The sequence below is a fragment of the Vulpes lagopus genome, chromosome 2 (genome assembly GCF_018345385.1).
Source record: "Vulpes lagopus strain Blue_001 chromosome 2, ASM1834538v1, whole genome shotgun sequence".
Classification (NCBI taxonomy): domain Eukaryota; kingdom Metazoa; phylum Chordata; class Mammalia; order Carnivora; family Canidae; genus Vulpes; species Vulpes lagopus.
This window is the reverse complement of record NC_054825.1, coordinates 57,429,527-57,450,820: the sequence shown is the minus strand read 5'-3', so window position 1 is coordinate 57,450,820 and position 21,294 is coordinate 57,429,527. Positions and strand designations below refer to the sequence as shown.

General features: G+C 40.3%; 1 protein-coding gene across 3 annotated transcripts in view; it reads left to right on the top strand.

The window, feature by feature from the left end:
- The window catches only part of FAM81A (family with sequence similarity 81 member A), a 78,091-nt gene that overhangs the window by 8,909 nt on the left and 47,888 nt on the right, over positions 1-21,294 (top strand). For 2 of the 3 annotated variants that reach the window (XM_041744566.1, XM_041744563.1), the window contains exons 2-3: positions 13,304-13,371; positions 14,864-15,137. In XM_041744566.1, coding sequence (XP_041600500.1) covers positions 13,325-13,371; positions 14,864-15,137 — 321 coding nt within the window. In that variant the 5' untranslated portion in view covers positions 13,304-13,324. Of the gene's footprint in view, positions 1-13,303; positions 13,401-14,863; positions 15,138-21,294 lie in introns of all 3 variants that reach the window. The other variant, XM_041744564.1, reaches the window with a different exon arrangement.

The following is a 21,294-nucleotide window of genomic DNA, read 5'->3' as shown; positions in this document are numbered from 1 at the left end:
CCTTTTGAGTGTCCAACTCAAATGCTTTTCTGGATGGCCCAGTTCACACTGGTCCTGCCTTCTGCCCAGAGGCAATGCCTGATTTGTACCACTCACGGGGCAGATTACCAGCCTCTCTGCTCTTGCATGGTGGCCTGCCTGTTTTATTTCCCTGTTGAATTGAAGCTCTGAAGTGTGGGGGCTGTGTCTTGTTCAGGCACTGTAGAGGCTCAATGAGTATTTGCTGACTGGACTCATTTACTTGATTAATCATGTAGTGAAATGTGCAGGATGATCTTAGAATTGTCAGCAAGCATCCGGTATGTGATAGTGGGTGTGAAACCCATGCCATACTCCAGGAGTCAGGTAGATGTGGGTTCAAAATAGAGCAAAACCGTGGATAATTCGAAAAGGTACTAACCTGTTATAAGTGCAGTAAGTGATTTTCCCCCAATGACACCTAAGCCTTGGGTATATGTGTCAAGACAAAGAAATGGCATATTCAATTTAAAAAAAAGAGTGAAGAAACCTAACATAGCATATTAAAAATGGCCCATCTATTTCTTCACACCCCAAATGAGCAGCTGCATGTGTGAGGAGCAGTTTTCTCAGGCTTGCATCCTCCCTGGGAGCCCTCGGACCACCTGTTTCTCTCTTCATTGTCTAGCCGCCTCTCCCTCCTGTCACCCATCAGCACTGCCTTTCTGCCTTCACTCTTTCCCTCTGCTCCTTTGATTCTCCTGCCTGTTCCTTTCTCTTAATAACTCTTCTGCTTTCATCCCTCTCTGCATGCATGATTTTACTTTTTGACTTTTGGATGTGATTTTATGTTCCATGCATTTTTAATATAAAAGCAGGTGAAAAAAGATAAGACACTTTTGATTTTTGTGTTACTACTCGGTGATCTTCTGTTGTTCCTCCCCTCCACCCCCATTGGTTAAGTGGTTCTTGGTATTTTAAGAACATGGTTAGCAGTGATAATAAAATGGTTTATTGGGGTACCTTTCTGGTCCACCAGGAAATGACTGGGAATGTGTTGGTTGACAGACCTCAGAAGGCCTGAGTTTTTCAGTCTCTGTGAAAGCAAAATTGGCATTTGAAGTCAGTAATCAGATTTTAGGGTGGTGACTTGTTGAGCTTGTTGGAATGACAGTATTTTTGCTTAAGGCGTGCCTGCGCTTGCTGGCTGGTGGTCAGCTTTTTTTCTCATTCTTAAGAGAATGCTTTTGTGCAGATGACATCTTCTCTGGATAAAGTAGCTACCGAAGTGAAGGCAAGAGATTCTGCTGCTTGGCTGAGTGGGGCTTACATACAAAGCGTGTTTATGTGGGAGAGAATGTGTGGGGGTTGCTTTCACATTATGGAATTCTTAAAATTGTTTAACCGGGAAGATGTTATTCAGAAACCCCTGGTGCCTTCAGCTTGTTTTTTGTTGATTTCAGATTTCTTTTTTTTCCCCATTTTTAATTATCTCTGGAAGAGCTCAGGAGTCCTCCCCTGCTCTCTCTAAAATAGTTATAAAATTAATGCACTGATGTCAAGTTGTTACTCCAAATAAAAGAGTCTCTCATAGACTCTTGTGTTCAGCGGAGAAGTCCAGCCCCCTCCTGCTGCGTATGAGAAAAAGGGCAGAAGCTGGAGGCTGGATATTTCTTCCAGGGCCAAATCCGTTGCTTTTCAATCACAGACGCATATACGGTAGAACCCGGGAGTCGCAACTAGAGTTATCTCTACACGAATGTACAAAGTCATGCCTTCCTTTCGATGGTCCTTGGTGCATCTGGGGGTGTAGGTAATTTAGTAGGTAGAAAGTTTACACCAGCTTTTAGAAATATTTTTTCTGTTCTGTTGCATTTGGCAGATTCCCTTTTTAACATTTGGTAATGTGTCTTCTCTAATGCTAGAAAGAAAGTTGCCAAATATAGCTGTTGAGCATAATAAAACACCCTGAAAGTAATATTAAGACACTTCTTTTTGGTGTGGGTGCACGGATGTGTGAGTGCCCGTGCACACTGCAGGGCAACCTGAAGGAATCTGCCAAGCTCACGGCTGGAAGGGATCTTGAATCAGCAATCAGTATGTCATCTGGGCAGAGCAACTCAGTAATTAAAATGATGGGTCTTACCAAATTAGAAAAATAAGCAAATAAACAAATGTTTATGAGTGTCTGTGAAGAGGTGCTGTGCTGGGCTTCATGGGTGTTACAGATGCATGTGGTAGCATGTCCCTGCTGCCCCAAAGTAGCTTAGCTGGGGAGACATAATCCATGAAAATTCAAATAACAATAGAAGATTTAAATAGTATTTCAAAATAGCTATTATTAATAGATGGGAACAAAAATTGGATGTGTTTTTGCAAAAGTTCTCCTGAAAACATTAATATTGTTCTAAGATATGGAGAGTGGATTAAAGCCACATCAGTGGCCGTTCCGTGGGTTTTAGGGGTTCAGATAATTCCAGACCATTTGTGAATTCATCTGGACCTGACAAAGGCCACGTGTATGTTACAGATTTACTGGTAATCCTTGCACTTGCTGGCAGCCACCATAAATGTTTTGAGCATTTTGAAGGTTTTTTTTTTGTTGTTTATTTGTTTGTTTGTTTTAAATGGGTCAGAAATACAGCCCCTCTTCACATTTGCAGAGGGGAAAGAAAACAAGGCTTGCAAAGTGGAATCAAGGCCATTTTCACAAAAGGCAGAAGAAATAGTTGCCTTGGGACCCTGTGGAGAGACTCACACACTGTCTCTGGAATCTAAGACTTTTGGAATGCTGTCCTGGCCGTTCCCACTGATGGCAGCCACTGGACCTGTATACAGTGCCTGATTCCCTACATAAGGGCAATCCAGGGCTCTGATGAGGGTTTCAGCAGGGGGACTGGGCTCAAGCCTCCTTATGTGCCCACAAGGGAATGGGGTTTGGGGAACAATTCATAGGAAAATGGGAGTTGTTTGGTGAGTATAGAGTTTCGGTTTTGGAAGATGAAAAAGTTCTGGAGATCTTTACACACCAGTGTGTATACAGTTAACACTACCGTACTGCACATTTACATTTTTTAATGATGATAAATATTTATTTATTTATTTATTTATTTATTTATTTATTTATTTATGGATTTTATTTATTTATGAGACACACACACACACACACACACACACACACACACAGAGGCAGAGACACAGGCAGAGGGAGAAGCAGGCTTCATGCAGGGAGCCCAATGTGGGACTGAATCCTGGGTCTCCAGGATCACGCCCTGGGCTGAAGGCGGCGCTGAACCACTAAGACACAGTCTTAGTGGCCCAGTCTTTTTTTTTTTTTTTTTAAGATTTTATTTATTTATTCATAAGAGACACACAGAGAAAGGCAGAGACATAGGCAGAGGGAGAAGCAGGCTCCATCCACGCAAGGAGCCCGATGTGGGACTGGATCCCGGACCCCAGGATCACACCGCGAGCCTAAGGCAGATGCTCAACTGCTGAGCCACCCAGGCATTCCAAGGATGATAAATCTTGTGTTACCTGTTTTTAACCACAGTAAAAAAAAAAAAGAGCCCAGCAAACTTATTTTAACTGAGCATATCTTTAACATAGCGTATCTTTTAAACCCAGAATCAGACTTGTCTCTTGGGTTTTGATAACTGTAAGTGGGGAATTTCTTTCTTTCTTTCTTTTTTTTTGCTTTGTTTTTGCTCATTGGTTTATTCTTTTATTCAAGGAGTTTTTATTTAGATTTTTGTCATTGTGAAAATAACATTCAGGTATTTTGAAAATAAGGAAAAGTGGAGTATAAATGTACCCAATGCCACTATTTATATTTTGATATATTTCTTTATATTGTTATAAAAAAATATTATCATAGGGGCACCTGGGTGGCTTAGTGGTTGAGCTTCTGCCTTCAGCTCAAGTCGTGATCCTGAGGTCCTGGGATCAAGTCTCACATCGGGCCCCTACTGCTCGCTCTGCCTATGTCTCTGCCTTTCTCTGTGTCTCTCATGAATAAGTAAATAAAATCTTAAAACAAATTATAATAGTACTTTTAGTTCTTGAACCCCTCTCACACTCCCCTCAGGACAGTTGAATGATTTGTGCATTGCTGGGGTAATATAGAATTGGAAAGAAAAAAAAAAAAAAGAATTGGAAAGAAATGTCAAGGTGTGTCAGATGAGATTCACCTGCCATTGATTTAAGGTGTCAGAGAAGGACATTTTGGTGTGACGATGCCCAATGACTTAGAGACTCTGTAAGGCCTTATAACATTCCTTCTTTTGGTGACTTACCCAAATTTCTCCCAGATCCACCTCATAACCCTAATGCCATTTCCATCCCCAAATGTGCTAGTCCTGTACATTTCTTGCAAGCATGGCTCATTTAATCACCAAAATTCTGTCTAGCTTTAGGGAGAGGGAGCTGTCTATTAAGGAGACAGATGTGCTTCTTTGAACGGTTTTATTTTCTTTGCACATAGTTTGGAGGCACAAATCTTAACCCTCAGTCTTCACCTGCTGTTATCCATGGTCTTTCTTTGGCCGTCTTTATCAATCTAATACTTTGGGCTTGGAATAAGTCATCCCTGGCCTCAGTTGCACAGCCCTCTTCATCCTACTTGTACTGAAAACAAATGATTTACCCTGATGCCAGCTATTCACATCACAAAGCAATGCTAGCCGTGTGGCACAAGGTAGGTTGGGGGAGTGGCATCACAGGTAGCCACAAGTCAAGGAAGTGTCCATTCATGGAGGCAGAGCCCTGTGGTGGGTCAGATAGGAGAGGGGAGGGAGGCAGGTAAGAGTGGCCTGTGCACACAAAGCGGTGGTGGTTGTCTTGTCCTTGACCACTCCATCCATCTCCATGGGCCTAGGGTCAGCTGAGCTCCTCGCTTTGGGGAGGAGGAAGAAAAAGGAGAGGATGGCAGAGGTAGACCTTAAAAATTGACAAGTTCTTTAAACTCAAGTTAAAATGTTTTGTACCATTTAAATTGTGGTGCCATAAAGCAAAGCCCTGGTTTCCAGGTCCTGATTATGGTTTTATATAGCACTATAAATCCTTTTTCAAATCGTGTTCTTTTAAAAAAAAACCTTAACATTATAGCTAGCATATAAATATTTTCTATGTTACTTCATAGTCTTTGTAACTATGATTTTAAATAGCTATTGATATTCTCTTAAGTGGATGTGCCATATTTTAATTAAGTACTCTTTTATTGTTGGACATTTAACCAATAGCCATTTATAGGAATATTAACATTTAGATAAGATCACATATTAAGTATGGATAAAATGCTTTATGGCTAGAGATTTGATGAAGATTAGTTACTGTTCTAATTTCATGGTCCTTGGAACGTCTAGGGCAAGACTGAGTTCTGGGTGTGTGTGCTGGAGAGACTAACACTTTGACTTCCTTCCTCCTCATGGTCTTTACATGATTGTTTGTGTAGGCGTGGGAGTAAGTAATTTTCTTTCTTTTTTAATGGTACAATGAAAAATTAAGAAGTAAAACATCATTCATTTAGTTGAAACCCTCTGTATCCATATGTCTAATCCCCTCTGTCTCTTGTGCATCTTCAGCTTTACTAGATATTGAAGATAGCTTTCCAAAGTAGTGGTACTGATTCACATTCCCATCTGGTGTTCCTGTGGTTCCATATATATTCCTGTCAATACTTGATCTTGCTGCACTTGATTTTTGCCAGTCTGATGGGGTGAAACGGTATCCCTGCGACTTTATCTCTTGTGGCAAATTAGATTTATGTTATAATTTGTTTTCACTGGCCAGCACAGAGCCAGTGTTATGAAAAAACTTTAACAAGTTTTTATGCTTATTCTGGGCAGCCTTGTTAAAGTTCTTATTCTGGGCAGCCTTATTCTGGGCTCAAGCGGTTTAGTACTGCCTTCAGCCCAGGGCCTGATCCTGGAGACCCGGGATCGAGTCTAACATCAGGCTCCCTGCATAGAGCCTGCTTCTCCCTCTGCCTGTGTCTTTGCCGCCCCCCGCCCCGTGTGTGTGTGTGTGTGTGTGTCTCATGAATAAATAAATAAAATCTTTTAAAAAAATAAAGTTCTTATCTTTCTTCAGTATTTTTTTGAGATTTTTTAGAAAAACATAACAACCATTTGGAAATTTATTAAATGACATGAAAGTTGGACTATAAAATAAATAATCTCTTCCCAGTGAGCAGAACTACACCTTGTGTGATTTGGTATCAGAATCCTAGGTGATTACAGCTGCCAGCTGTGTACAAGTGACTGCCATGTGACTGGTCTCTGGTTTATTCTGTTGGTTAGGAGCATGTCACAGATCCCACCATACTCAAGGGGCGGGGATCATACAAATATAGACTCCAGGAGGCAGGGATCATGGGGGCCACCTTACATACTAGGCTGTCCCCCACAATAGTTACCATGTTGTGATCATCATATTTCAATGTCATAGGTTTGGATGTTTAGCACTGCTACTGCAGTCAGAGACAGTCAGATTTCAGGAAACAGACTCGTGCAAGTCTGGTTTCCATCACAGTGAGAAAAGTAGCTGGCAGACTAGGACTTGTGCTAATTCCTGCATGATCTCCTTTTATACACATCCAAATGGGAAGCTAAATGAAGTGCTTGGTGAGTGTGGGCTCAGGGCAAGAGGAGTGAGCAGGAATATCTTAGTGGCTAATGTCATTGGACCATGAGAACTTTTTTTTTTAACGCATAACTTTTTGTTTTTAAAGATTTTATTTGTTTATTCATGAGACAGACAGAGAGAGGCAGAGACACAGGCAGAGGGAGAAGCAGGCTCCCCGTGGGGAGCCCGATGTGGGACTCGATCCTGGGATCACGACCTGAGCCAAAGGCAGATAGATGCTCAACCACTGAGCCACCCAGGTGCCCTGGACCATGAGAACTTAATGCGTTCCTCTCCATCAGAGAACTCTTTCTGCTGCTGCAGGTTCTTAGATTGTTGGAAACACTGAAATATTTTGCCTCTGCAAACTCTGCTCTTACTAGACATGCTGTGTATACCATCCCCCTTTCTGGTGCACATTCATTCTCTAGTCAGAATATAATTCATTTGATTGAAGTTGACATTATGAAATGTCTTCATTTCTGTCATCTATCCTTGAGATTCATTTATCCAGCAAACACTCATTGATCATTACTGTGCCAGATGCTTGGAATAAAGCTGTGTACAATACAGCTCTTCATGGAGCCCTCAGTATAGAGCCAAAGACTGACATTGAGCCAGTAATCACAAGTGTGACAACCGTTTGCCCTGTTTTATTTTTATTATTTTTTTAAATTTTTATTTATTTGTGATAGTCACAGAGAGAGAGAGAGAGAGAGAGAGGGAGGCAGAGACACAGGCAGAGGGAGAAGCAGGCTCCATGCACCGGGAGCCCGACGTGGGATTCGATCCCGGGTCTCCATGATCGCTCCCTGGGCCAAAGGCAGGCGCCAAACCGCTGCGCCACCCAGGGGTCCCCTGTTTGCCCTGTTTTAGTTGTGTCAGCAGTATCTTGAATTGTTCTTCATGATCCAATGATTTTAATCCCATCTTGATTCTTTAGATTTCATTGTCAGAGTCTCACTTTAACCTTAATTTTGAAAGTAGCTTGCATTCTGTCCCACAAACTTTTATACTATCTACATCATTTTTTTAAAGATTCCATTCATCTTTTTGACAGAGACAGAGCTAGAGAGAGAGAGTGAGAGAGAGCAGGGGAGCAGCAGGCAGAAGAAGCAGGCTCCCCGATCAGTGGGGAGCCTGATGTAGGGCTCCATCCTAAGACCCTGTGATCATGATGTGAGCTAAAGACGGATGCTGAACCAACTGAGCCACCCAGGCGCCCCCTACCTGCATCATTTCATAAAACAAAGGAAAGGAAAGGAAAGTAAGAGACCAAAAAGTTGAACTGACTCATGATTTAAAATAACATTTCAGTGTAAATGTTCATCAGTGAGAGGCTGCCTAAAAATTTAGTGTATCCATTCAGTCAGTGTAATATTATGCAGGCATTAAAAATCATGATGTGTCTTTATATATTTAGATGGAAAGATGTTCGTGATACAGTGCCAATTAGGGAGTGCAGGATACACATGGTATAGCGTATGATCTCATGGTTTTTCAAAAAGGAAAATGTATCCCTGGAGAGAGATCTTTAAAAAATGTAAATTGATATATTAACATCATCAATTTCCAGTGGTTTTCACTGTATTCTTTACACCTTTATGTAGAACTTAAATTTTAATATTATATTAATCATTGAAAGCACTTTTCAGTTTAAGAAAAGGTGTTTCTTAACATGTTTCAAATATCTTCATACAAAATATGTACGTTACAAATTGCTCTTTTCACATGATGTGCCCTGAATCAAAAACACAAGTGACAGCATTGCTTCAGTGTAGCGAGCGGTAACATCAGCAGCACATGCTGATGCCAAGAGGAATAGCATTGGCCAAATGAAAGGGTTAAAGCAGGTACCCAATAATTTCCCCACTAGTCCCACCCAGGAAACAATATATCTCCTTAAACCAATAAATGCTACTTGCTGAACTATTTATATAAAATTTTATTTTTTAAAATTGGTGTATTTTCTATCAGATGTGCATTAGCCAGAGAAAGGAAAGGAGCCAGCCCTTCCTGGGAGCATATGGAGTGCCCTAAGGCCAGACAGTGTTCTGGATTCCCCATGGTCCTCCTGTGGGTTATGCCTGGTGAAGAAGAGACCCAAGGTTCAAATCTGTCCTCCCTCCTTTCCTGGCCACGTGTGGTTGGGCCAGTTGCTGAACATTTTTAAATCTCTTTCCTCTGGGTAAATGGTGATGATAAGAGCATTCCTTCACCGATAGTGAGGATGAATTCAACTGGTGCACATGAGTGTGCTCCGGGAGCATCTGACACTGGTAAACACTTGGTGAGAGTGAACAGCTATTATTATTATTATTATTATTATTATTATTATTATTATTATTATTTATGATAGGAACACAGTGAGAGAGAGAGGCAGAGACACAGGCAGAGGGAGAAGCAGGCTCCATGCACCGGGAGCCCGACGTGGGATTCGATCCCGGATCTCCAGGATCGCGCCCTGGGCCAAAGGCAGGCGCCAAACCGCTGCGCCACCCAGGGATCCCTGAACAGCTATTATTTATGTGGTCCCCAGCCCAACAAGCTAGGGCCAGCCTGCTAAGATCACATTGTTAACGGGGAAGCTAGGATTCAAAGAAGGGTCTTTCTGACTTCACCGCCCATGGTTTCCATGCTGGAGAAATGTGCCTGAGATTGCACAAAGCGCGAGTGGGAGAGGAGGGAGAGTACAGACATTAGGGGGAAGATAAATGGACAGTGAGAATGGGAAGTTAAGAAAAAGGAAGAGGCAAAGGAAAATGCAGGGAGAGCCATGAGGGTTAGGAAAGGGAAGCCAAGAGGCCAGCCAGGGAGTGAAAGAGTGGGGAGAGCGAGAGGAAGGAGAGAGGAAAGCAGAAGCCCCCCCCCCACCCCCCCCCCCCCCCCCCCCCCCCCGCGAGTTCCTGGCGAGTTTCTGGTTAGTTCTTGGTCCTGGGACTTCTTCCCTCTTCTTTGCCTAAGGCAGTTTGCTTTTCCCAGTTCCAGCTCTGGCCCCACCCTCACTGCCCCAGCACTGCCCCAAGGACAAAGTCCCAATCCCTGAGCGTGGGTTAGAGCTGTAAGTTAAAGCACGACTCCCTCCTACCTAATCTTTCTAGACACACCTTCAGCTGTTCTCTGCTCTCTATCCTTTCCCTCTATTTTTAACTATAAGAAAATAGACTTTATTCCCCTACTGCCAGATTACAACCACTTTATTCATGAATGCTTTGCCTATTTTTAAAAAAAGTTCTGACACTCAGCAGAACACATCGGTGCTGTATTTTGATAGTAAACTGAAAAATTAACTTAATTTTTATATAATTGGTATTTAATTTTTCAGTAAAAACTATCATTATCAAAATGATGTATCATTTTCCATGAAATGATACTGTAGTTATTTCTACCCAGTGTCATCTTAGTGATTTTCTTTAAAGATTTATTTATTTATTTTAGAGGCAGGGGAGGGGTGGAGGAAGAGAGGGAGTGAGAATTCAAGCTGACTTCCCACGGGCTGGGAACCCAAAGTGGGGCTCTGATCTCACCTCCTGAAAATCATGCCTAAGCTGCAGTCAAGAGTTGGAGACCTAACAGACTGAGCCATCCAGGCGTCCCCAGTGTCATTTTACTTATAAAAATATGATAAGAATTCTCACAATCACAAAAAGTTATTTTGGTTTAGGGAATAGCATATCCCTTTAATCTTTTGTGAACTCCCAAACTGTATTGATATATTGCACACTGTAGGCATTGTGATACTTACTTTTTCTTATTTCTTTCAACTCTTCTCTCCTTGCTTTACCTACCTGTCCCTTCCCCTGATTTCCCCAAGTTTTTTAAACTCATAAACTGGAGATGAATGTTATAACAGCAAAATACAGCACAAGCAGACCAGCATACAACCCAGATCTGCCTAATAATGTCGCAGACCCACTTGCAGTGCTAGAGCTCAGATTTATAAATGTATAGGAACTGATGACCACAGGCAAGGTAAGCCAGAATTGACAATGGGAAGATCTGGAAATGGTCTTTGAGAAGTTATTTAACCCAGTGACTTATTTATTTTTAATATTTTTAAGCCTTATTCCTTTGTGACATAAGCCCCATTGTTCTAGCAGACTCAGGATACTAGCCAACCAAGCAAGCTAATAAACAAGTTCCCACCACATTTCATGAAGAGGGCACCAGTTCTGAACAGACCTCAGTGTGTGTTGTGAGCTCATGCCACGTGACATTTCCTGTCATAGAGAGTGCATAGTGCTTGGTAATAGGTTTGTTATTGAAAGGCAATCTCAGACAATGCATAGTGGATAGAATCCTTTTTCAGGAGGTTGATGTGGCTGGGCTTCTGTACCTCCAGCAGGAAAATTCTAGAAGGGTGAAATGACCTTCAGAAAAGGGGATTCTGGGCACCTGGGTGACTCAGTAGTTGAGTATCTGCCTTCAGCTCAGGTGGTGATCCCGGGGTCTGGGATGGAGTCCCACATCAGGCTTCTCACAGGGAGCCTGCTTCTTCCTTTGCCTATGTCTCTCATTAATAAGTAAATAAAATCTTAAAAAAAAAAAAGGGATTCCAAAAGTGTCCATTCATTTATAAATCTTATATTAAGTGGCTGTTTGGGATACAGTCTTAGTAAAGAACTATACTTTTTAACCAAAACATTCTCTAATGCCTTCATTGCTGCAATTTCTGATACTGGAATGCAGGTCATGCTCCCATTAGCAGACATGTATGGACTGTTCTAGGTCAGCTCTATGTCTATTAAGATTTGAAATGTGCTCTTATGGAACATGTAGTTTAATAGAGAAGACAGACTATTAAACAGCTAAAAATAACAGTATAATAGGTAGTATAAAAACATATAGAATAAAGTGCTGAAGAAATACAAATGAAGGAGCTATTTTATTGAATTGAAGGGCAGGTGAGGCCTTAAAGGATGAATAGGAGTTTTCTAGTCAGGAGGGATGAGAAGCGTGTTTCTCATAGAGCTCACCGACAGAGGTGTGAAGGCAAAAGAGTGCATGACATATTCAAGGACGGTGGCGGATGGAGTGGCAGTGGGGAGGATTAGCATTGGCTGGAGTGGTACCGTATGGAACTGGAGGAATGAACTAGGCCAGAGTGTGCTGAGAGCGTAGAAAGTAGAGGTGATGTTGGAGTGTTGAGGAAAGAAGGTGTGGAACAATCTTTCTGTTTTCTACTTGTGGAAATCTTACTCATTTTCATTAGTTTCTTCCTGACCTAGCTGCTACCTGGGAAAAAGTAAGGCCTCTCCTTCTTTCCTCCCCATGTGTTTTTGTTCATAGCTGCTTATCCGATTGCTTCATGCTTGGCTGAGATATATATCTATCTTTCTCTGTAGGCTGTGAAGCCCCTGAGGGGTTGGGATTTTGTCTTATATATTTAGGTTACTCAGCTGCATAATAGATGCCAGATAAATGTTTCTTAGACTGGGCTATTCCATAGATTAATATCTCAACTAAGGTATATTCCAACTTTAAAATGGTAAAGATTCTATGATTCTTAATCTTAATGCCTTCCACACTGGCCTAATTTCATGTAGTCTAAATGACAGAGATTATTATCTTAAGAATTAAAGAACTCCTTTGGCATCATCACTTGTTTGGCATGAATCACTTTTTTTTCTTAAATGTAATTTGTTTAAATTCAAAGTTTTTTGTCTAGGAAAATGAAATGTTCACATTTTGAAACTCTAAAAATAACACACTGGAAGAGTTGGTGCCAAAACAATGGTTTCAATCAGAAATGCTCTGTGAATCTAGCATCTAAATGAGACCTAATTACTGAATCAGATCACGGTTACTAGGCATTCATTATTTTAAGGCAATTAACATCACTATTGAGAAACCTAAGTGATGAAATATTTTAAAAACTCTCCAGTTTTGCTCCAATTTCTAATGTGTTAGGATGACCAAATGCTCTTTATAGGCGAGATAAAATGGCAATGATGATATCTTTTAATAAAGTTTTAATGAATATCAATCTTATTCTATTTGTGGATAGATAGGTTCTCCTGAATCAGATCCGGTTGATTACGTATTGATTTAAGATGTATTTAGAAATAAGTGCTCTTAATTTGCTATGAATTAAATTTGAACTAAATTTGCTGAGATCATATTTACTAAGGTAGTTTTCTACCTTACATGATTGAATAAGCCTGTTAAACTATCTTGTTTCTGTAAAAGTGGTTTCTCAAGCTTGAAATGCAGTTATGGGAGGAGGAAACTTCAAAAAAATCTGTTTAAGAGTCCTCGTTGATCTGTCTAACAAGGCTTAGCAGTATTTTTTTTTAAGATTATTTATTTATTTATTTATTTATTTATTTATTTATGAGAGACACACACACACACACAGAGAGAGAGAGAGAGAGAGAGGCAGACACACAGGCAGAGGGAGAAGCAGGCTCCATGCAGGGAGCCCGATGTGGGACTTGATTCCAGGACTCTAGGATCACGCCCTGGGCCGAAGGCAGGCTCTAAACCGCTGAGCCACCCAGGTGCCCCAAGGCTTAGCAGTATTAATTTTGATTTTTCTTGATCCTTTTCTCCTTATTTGCTGTTTATTTCATGTATAGGATATAAGACCTTTAATAATATAACTGATCAGTATGTCAGCATTAATATACGATCCACTTAGTAATTTAATAATAAACTTTAGTTGTCATTTAAATTCCAGATATAAACTGTTAAATAATTTAATGCTTTTTTTTCCCCACAGATGTGAATTATTAAAAAGAAAATGGCCCAACGGAGCACTGTATTTCCTTCTCTCGTCACCGAGGAAAGGTATAATATATGGAAAATATGCATCTAAGGTATACTTTTCCTTTCCACCAATCCCATGAGGGCTGCTAGTGGGTGTGATGGTTATTATAAATGAAGCCTTGTGGCTGTTACATTACCCAAGGATGATTTTATTCAAGGGCAAGAGAAGTACAGTTGCCTCCCTCTCCAGCATCCAATTTGTAGGATCTGCTCAGTGATAAGTGGAGACTTCGTAATAGCCCTACAGTACAGCTGTACCTCTGGTCACTAGGAAAATGCAACTCTGGACGCTTGGGGGCTAATGTCCCACTAACCCTCTTAAATCAGAAGTTGCAGACTGGGGATCCATAGACCAGAACTGGCTCATGGAAGCATGTTGTTTGGCCTGCAATATCATAAATACTTCTTTTTTTGTATATATATTTTTTGGAGTTCAATTTGCTGACTCATAAATACTTTTTAAATGACTTGTTAACATTTAAAAATCAGGTGATTTCACATACAAGTCTGAATTTCCCACTATTCTTGAAATAAGAGATAATCTGGAAAAATAGACCTGCATTCCCCATTGGTCATTCATGGATGGAGCAAAACTGTGGCTGCTGTAGAGGAGGAATGCCCTTTCCAGGTCTCCAAGGTCCCCTCCCTGTCCTATCAAATATGATATGCATCATTTGTTTATGTCATCTGCTTGACCCTGGTAGGCATTTGAATTTGTTGTTATGTTAAAAAACAGCTCTAGGGGAATGGAGGGGAGGGCGTGTCAGGAGACTTTGTGAATAGGTTTTTTTTTTTTTTTAAAGATTTATTTATTTTAGAGAGAGAGCCTGTGCATGTGTGAGTAGGGGGAGGGGCAGGAGGAGGGAGAGAGAAAGAAGCAGACTCCCCACTGAGTGTGGAACCCAAACTAGGGCTCCGTTTCACAGCCCTGAGATCATGACCTGAGCCGAAATCAAGAGTTGGGACACTTTTTTTCTTTTTTTTTAAGATTTTATTTATTTATTCATGAGAGAGACACAGAGAGAGGCAAAGACACAGGCAGAGGGAGAAGCAAGCTCCATGCAGGGAGCCCGATGCGGGACTCGATGTGGACTCAATCCCGGGTCTCCAGGATCAGGCCCTGGGCTGAAGGCGGCACTAAACCGCTGAGCCACTGGGGCTGCCCAAGAGTTGGGACACAACCAACTGAGCTATGCAGGTGCCCCAATAAGCTTGGTCTTAAGAAGCTTATATTGGAATTGGGCATATCTCTGTATGTCCAGTTCCACCAGCCTCTTGCTTTTGGAGACCATGGAGCCTTGTTATCAGCACAGTTAAGTCTCTGGGTATCACTGTTTAAAGATAACTGGCTCCGGGAGAAAACTCTTTGTGGCAGAAACCCGACCTCAAACCCCATGTAGCTTGTAGGGATAGATAATTTGCATTTCCTTCTTTGGGAAGGAAGTTTTGAATCTGACTTTGAAAATTACCTTTTCCCAATTGACAACCCTAATAATGTGGCTCCCTTCCACAGGCGAGTTAGAACCATGCCCCGACATAGCCAGTCCCTGACCATGGCACCATACTCCTCTGTAAGCCTAGTGGAACAACTGGAAGATAGGATCCTCTGCCACGAGAAAACAACCGCGGCCCTTGTGGAGCACGCCTTCCGGATTAAAGACGACATCGTCAGCAGTTTGCAGAAAATGCAAAACAAAGGCGGAGGTGACCGCTTGGCCAGGCTTTTCTTGGAGGAGCACATCAGAAACATAACTGCCATCGTGAAGCAACTCAATCGGGATATTGAGGTGAGTTAGGTGTGTGAGAGTTAGGGTGGCCGCGTTCTTCCTCCTCCTCCTCGCACACCTGCTCCTCTTCCCCACATGGGGTCAGCAAGTCAAGTTCCTGCCTCCTAGGCAGTAATGCATTCACATCAGAGCTTTCCAGTCTTGTGTATTCTAGTGATCACCAAGGAAACAAGCTTGAGCAAATATCCTAATTAAATTTATTTCAGTATTTGATAGCAGTTACTGTCAGTGTTATTTATGTTTAATCTAAATTTACCTTGCTGACTATTAAATCACTTTGTTGTGTTTGGCTCTCAATGGAGAAAGAGAAGAACTAGTCAAATAGTTTCTCTGTAAAACCCTTCGTATCGTCGAAGATAGCTATTAAGTCAATTACTAGGTCAGCCTTTGCTGCTTCAGATGAAATGTTTCTAGGCCATGATGATTATATATATAATACAGTTTATTACTCAAACAATTTAGGGATTTGAATTGCTTCTCAGACTTTCCTTTTATTGCTTTATTTTTTTTCTCTGAAATGAGCCCAATAAAAAGCCAATATTGTCTAATTTTTAAAGTTTGTAAATCTGCTATTTATTGAATAATCACAGAGACCACACAGTTTAGTTCAGAAGCGTAATAAGATCATTTAGGGCTTGGGCTTTCATTACTGAACAGTGGTAATATCCTTCACATGTAATTTTTAAATATATATAAATAAAAGGAATCTGGATAGATTAAGGAAAACCTTTGTTCCAACTTATAGAGATTGTATCTGAATTATGCTTCCTGAAATTAAGCCTCATTTTTTTTCAGTGTCAAAGTGTGTTTATTCATTTTTTTAACAGCTTTATTGAGGTATGATTTATAAGGCACAAAAATCTACCCAGTGTAAGTATATAATTCAGTATTTTTAGAAAATGTATAGAATTGTGCAACCATCAACATAATTTAATTGTAGAACATTTCCATCACCCCTGAAATTTGTATAGTTCTGTCTGCAGTCAGAACTTCTACCCAAGCAGGGCCCAGGTAACCACTGATCTGCTTTCTGTCTCTAAATGTGTCTTTTCTGGGCGTTCCAGTTTTATAATATGAAGTCTTTTGCAACTGACTTTTTTCACCTCGGATAGTCTTTTTGAGGTTTAGCTATGCTCTAGCACGTGTCAGTGCAGGCATACCTCAGAGATATTACAGGTTTGGTTCCAGATCACCACAATAAAGCAAATATTGCAATACAGCAAGTCAAATGAATGTTTTGGCTTCCCAGTGCATATAAAAGTTATGTTTATACTATGCTGTAATCTATTAAGCATACAGTAGCATTATATCAAGAGAATGTACATACCTTAATTTAAAAACACTTTATTGGAGGTGCCTGGGTGGCTCAGTCAGTTAAGCATCTGCCTTTGGCTCAGGCCATGATCCCAGGGTCTTGGGGTTGAATCTCACATCAGGCTCCCTGTTCAACGTGGAGTCTGCTTGTCCCTCTCCCCTCTCTTCCCCTCCACTCATGCTCGTTCTCTCTCTCTCTCTCTCTCTCTCTCAAATAAATACATAAAAATTTTAAAACAATGGCAACAACAAAAACCACTGTTGGGCTCCATGCTGGGCATGGAGCTTACTTAGAAAAAATAAAAAATTAAAATAAATAAATAAAAATACCTTATTGCTTGAAAGTGCTAACCATCATCTGAGTCTCCAGTGAATCGTAATCATTTTGCTGATGGAGGGTCTTGCCTCTATGTTGATGGCTGCTGACTGGTCAGGGTGGTGGTTGGTGAAGTTGGGGCGACTGGGGCAATTTCCTAAAAATAAGACAATAAGATCAATCAATCAATCAATAAAAGTCTGCTCCATTAATTGGTTCTTGTTTTGTGAACAATTTCTCCATAGCATACGATGGTGTTGATACTATTTTACCCATAGTAGAACTTCTTTTAAAAGTCTTACCAACTACCTATTCTGAATTTTTTGTTGTCATTTCAATAGTCTTCACAGCATCTTTACTAGGAGTAGACCGCATTTCAAGAAACCACTTTCTTTGCTCATCCATAAGAAGCAGCTCTTCATGTTTTATCATGAGATTACAGCAATTCAGTCCCATCTGCATGCTCCACTTCTAATTCCAGTTCTCTTGCTATTCCCACCACATCTGCGGTTACTCTTCCTTCCCTGAGGTCTTGAACCCCTCAAAGTCATCCATTAGGGTTATAATCAACTTCTTTCAAGTTCCTGCTAATGTTGATATTTTGACTTCTTCCCATGAATCATGAATGTTCTTTACAGCATGTAGAATGGTGAATCCTTTCCAGGGGGATTTCCAGAAGGAATCCTGATCCCTGGTAGCTGTAGCCTTGTGAAATGTACTCCTTAGATAGTAAGACTTGAAACTTGAAAGACTTGAAAGTACTCCTTGATCCATGGCTGCAGAATGGATGTGGTGGTGAGCAGGCATGAAAACAACATTTATCTCATTGTACCTCCCCGTCAGAGTTCTTGAGTGACCAGGTATGCTGTCACTGAGCAGTGATATTTTGAAAGGAATCTTTTTTTTCTGAGCAGCAGATCTTAACAGTAGGTTCAAAATATTCAGTAAACCATGTTGTAAACAGATGTGCTGTCATCCAGGCTTTGTTCCACTAATGGACAGCACAGGAAGAGTAGGCTTATAATTCTTAAGGGCCCCAGGATTTTCATCATGGTAAGTGAGCATTGGCTTCAACTTCAAGTCACCAGCTGCATTAGCCCCTAACAAGACAGTCAGCCTGTCCACTGAAGATTTGAAGCCAGGCATTGACTTCTCCTGTCCAGCTATGAAAGTCCTAGATGGCGTCTTCTTCCAATATAAGGCTGTTCCATCTACATTGGAAATCTGTTGTTTAGTGTAGCCACCTTCATTTGTTATCTCACATAGATCTTCTAGATAACTTGCTGCAGTCTCTACATCAGCACATGCTGCTTCATGTTGCACTTTTATATTATGAAGATGGCTTTCTTCCTTAAACCTCATGAACCAATCTCTGCTAGCTTCAGATTTTTCTTCTGCAGCTTCCTCACCTCTCAGCTTTCATAGAATTAAAGAGAGTCAGGGCCTTGCTCTGAATTCGGCTTTCTTTGGCTTATGGGAATGCTGTCGCTGTTTTGATCTTCTGTCCAGATTACTAAAGCTTTCTCTGGATCAGCAACAAGTCTGTTTGGCTTTCTTATCATTTGTGTGTTCCCTGGAGCAGCACTTATAATTTCCTTCAAAAACTTTTCCTTTATGTTCACAACTTGGTTAACTCTTTGACACAAGAGACCTAGCCTTTAGTCCATCTTGGCTCTGAACATGCCTTTCTCATTAAGCTTTATCATTTCTAGCTTTTGATTTAAAGTGAGAGATAGAGGGCAGCCCGGGTGGCTCAGCGGTTTAGCGCCGCCTTCAACCCAGGATGTGATCCTGGAGTCCCGGGATTGAGTCCCATGTCGGGCTCCCTGCATGGAGCCTGCTTCTCCCTCTGCCTGTGTCTCTGCCTCTCTCTCTCTCTTTCTCTCTGTGTGTCTGTCATGAATAAATAAATAAAATCTTAAAAAAAATAAATAAAGTGAGAGATATTTGGGGTACCTGGGTGGCACATTCAGTTAAGCGTCCGACTCTTGGTTTTGCCTCAGGTCATGATCTCAGGGTTGTGGGATCGAGCCCCATGTCAGGCTCTGAACTCAGCATGGAGTCTGCTTGAGATCCTCTCTCCCTCTCCCTCTGCCCCTCCCACTCATGCGTGCTCTCTCTCAAATAAATAAATTTAAAAAAATTTTAAAAAGTGAAAGATGTGCAACTCTTCCTTTCCCTTGAACATTTAGAGGCCATTGCAGGGTCATTCGCTGGCCTGATTTCAATATTGTGTCCCAAGGAAAGGGAGAAAGATGGAGGAATGGCTAGTAGGTGAAGCAGTCAGAATATATGCGCGTTTATTAAGTTCACTGTCTTATATGGGTGCAGTTTGTGGTGTGCCAAAACAAGCATGGCAGTAACATCAAAGGTCACTGATCACAGATCTCCAGAACAAATATAATAATAATAATAATATTAATAACAATAAAGTTTGAAATATTGTGAGGATTACCCAAATGCGACGTAGAAACATGAAGTGAACAAATGCTGTTAGCAAAATGGCAGTGGCAGACCTGCTTAGTGCAGGGTTGCCACAGACCTTCAATTTGTAGAAAATGCAGTATCTGGGAAGCTCCATAAAGCAAAACACAATAAAGCAAGGTATACCTGTAGTTCATTTCCTTTTATTTTTGAGTAGTATCCTGTTGTTTGGATATACCTCATCTTGCTTATCTGTTCATTTATTGATGGGCATTTGGATTGTCTCCAGGCTTTAGCTATTATGAGTAAAGCTGCTATGAAACTTGTGTACAAGCCTGTGTGGACATGTTTTCATTTCTCTTGGGTAAATTACTAGGAGTGGAATTGCTGGGTCTTAAAGTAGCTTATGTTTAACTTTTTAAGACATAGCCAAATAATTTTCCAAAGTGGCTATACAGATTCTACAATTTCATCAGCAGTGTGCGAGACTTCTTGTTTCTCCACATCCTTGTCAACACTTGGTATTATCTCTCTCTTTGATTATAGTCGTTACAGTGGATGTGTAGTCATATTTCACTGTAGTTTAATTTGCATTTCCCTGATGACTAATGATGCTGAGCACCTTTTCATGTGCTCATTGGTCATTTGTATGTCTGCTTTGGTGAAATGTCTACTTACATCTTCTGCCCATTTTTTAAAAATTAGTTTTTAAATTATGGCAAGATATTTACCATTTTAGCCACTAAGTATACAATTCAGTGACATTGAGTATGTTCACTGTGTTGTATGCAACCAACACCATTTGCCACTTCCAAAGCTTTTTAATCATCCCAAACAGAAACAGTGTTTGCATTAAACAATAATTCCCCATTCCACACCTCTCTCAGCTCCTGATAACCTCTACTTTACTTTCTGTCTCTGAATTCACCTATCCTAGGTATGTTATACAATATTTGTCCTTTAGTGTCTGGATTATTCACTTAGCTTAATGTAGCATATACCAGAACCTATTTTCAATTGGGTTGTTTGTCTTATTACTGATTTGTAAAAGTTCTTAAGATAGGCTAGATACCAATCCCATGTCATCTATGTGATTTGCAAATATTTTCTCCCTTTCTGTGGCTTATATTTTCATTTTCCTAATGGTATCTTTTGAAGTACAACATTTTTTTTTATTTTAATGAAGTTCAGCTTACCAGTTTTTTCTTTTATGGTTTGTACTTTTAGTATTGTGTCTTAAGAGCTGTTTGATTAACCCATGTCACAAAGATTTTCACCTATGTGTTCCTAAAACAGCAAAGTTTTAGTTTTAGTTCTTACATTTAGGTCTATAGATCTATTTTATCTTCCTATAAAAAGTGAAATAAAGGTCTAAGTTATTTTTTCGCCTGTATGAGTGCTCAAGGAAAATCTTCTCAGTTGTCCCTTTGTCAAAAATCAACTGACCATAAAATATAACGGTTTCTTTCTGGATTCTATTGATCTGCATGGTTTTCCTATACCATTGCCTTAATTTCTAGCTTAACAGTACATTTTTAAATCAGGTACTCTGAAGTCCTCCAATTTTGTTTTCCTTTTCAAAATTGTTTTGCCTTTTCTAGGTTGTTTGCATTTTCATACAAATTTTAGGATCAGCTTATCGTTTTCTGTAGAACAGCCAACTGAAATTTTTTTGGTAATTATATAATTATATTAATTATGAAAAAATTTAAGCATGGAAGAATTATGTGATACAGACTGATGAAAGTAAATCTCTTAGTTGCAGGCCTACTGAAATTTTGACAGAAATTGATTTGAATGTATAGATGAATTTGGGGAGAATTGCTATCTTCACCACACTGAGTTGTTAATCATTGCAGAGAACCAACTCCTGATTTTATTCATCTTTTTCTATTGCTTTCCTGTTTTCTAGTTCACTGGTTTCAACTCCATATGATTTCTTTTTTTTTTTTTCCTACTTGTTTTTATTTAGTTTGCTTTTCTTTTTCTAGTTTCTTAAGGTTGAAACTTAGGTAATTGGTTTGAGATTTTTAGTCATTTCTGATAATGGTGTTTAAAGTCCTATAGTGTTCTCTAAGCACTGCTTTAGCTGCTTCCCATGAA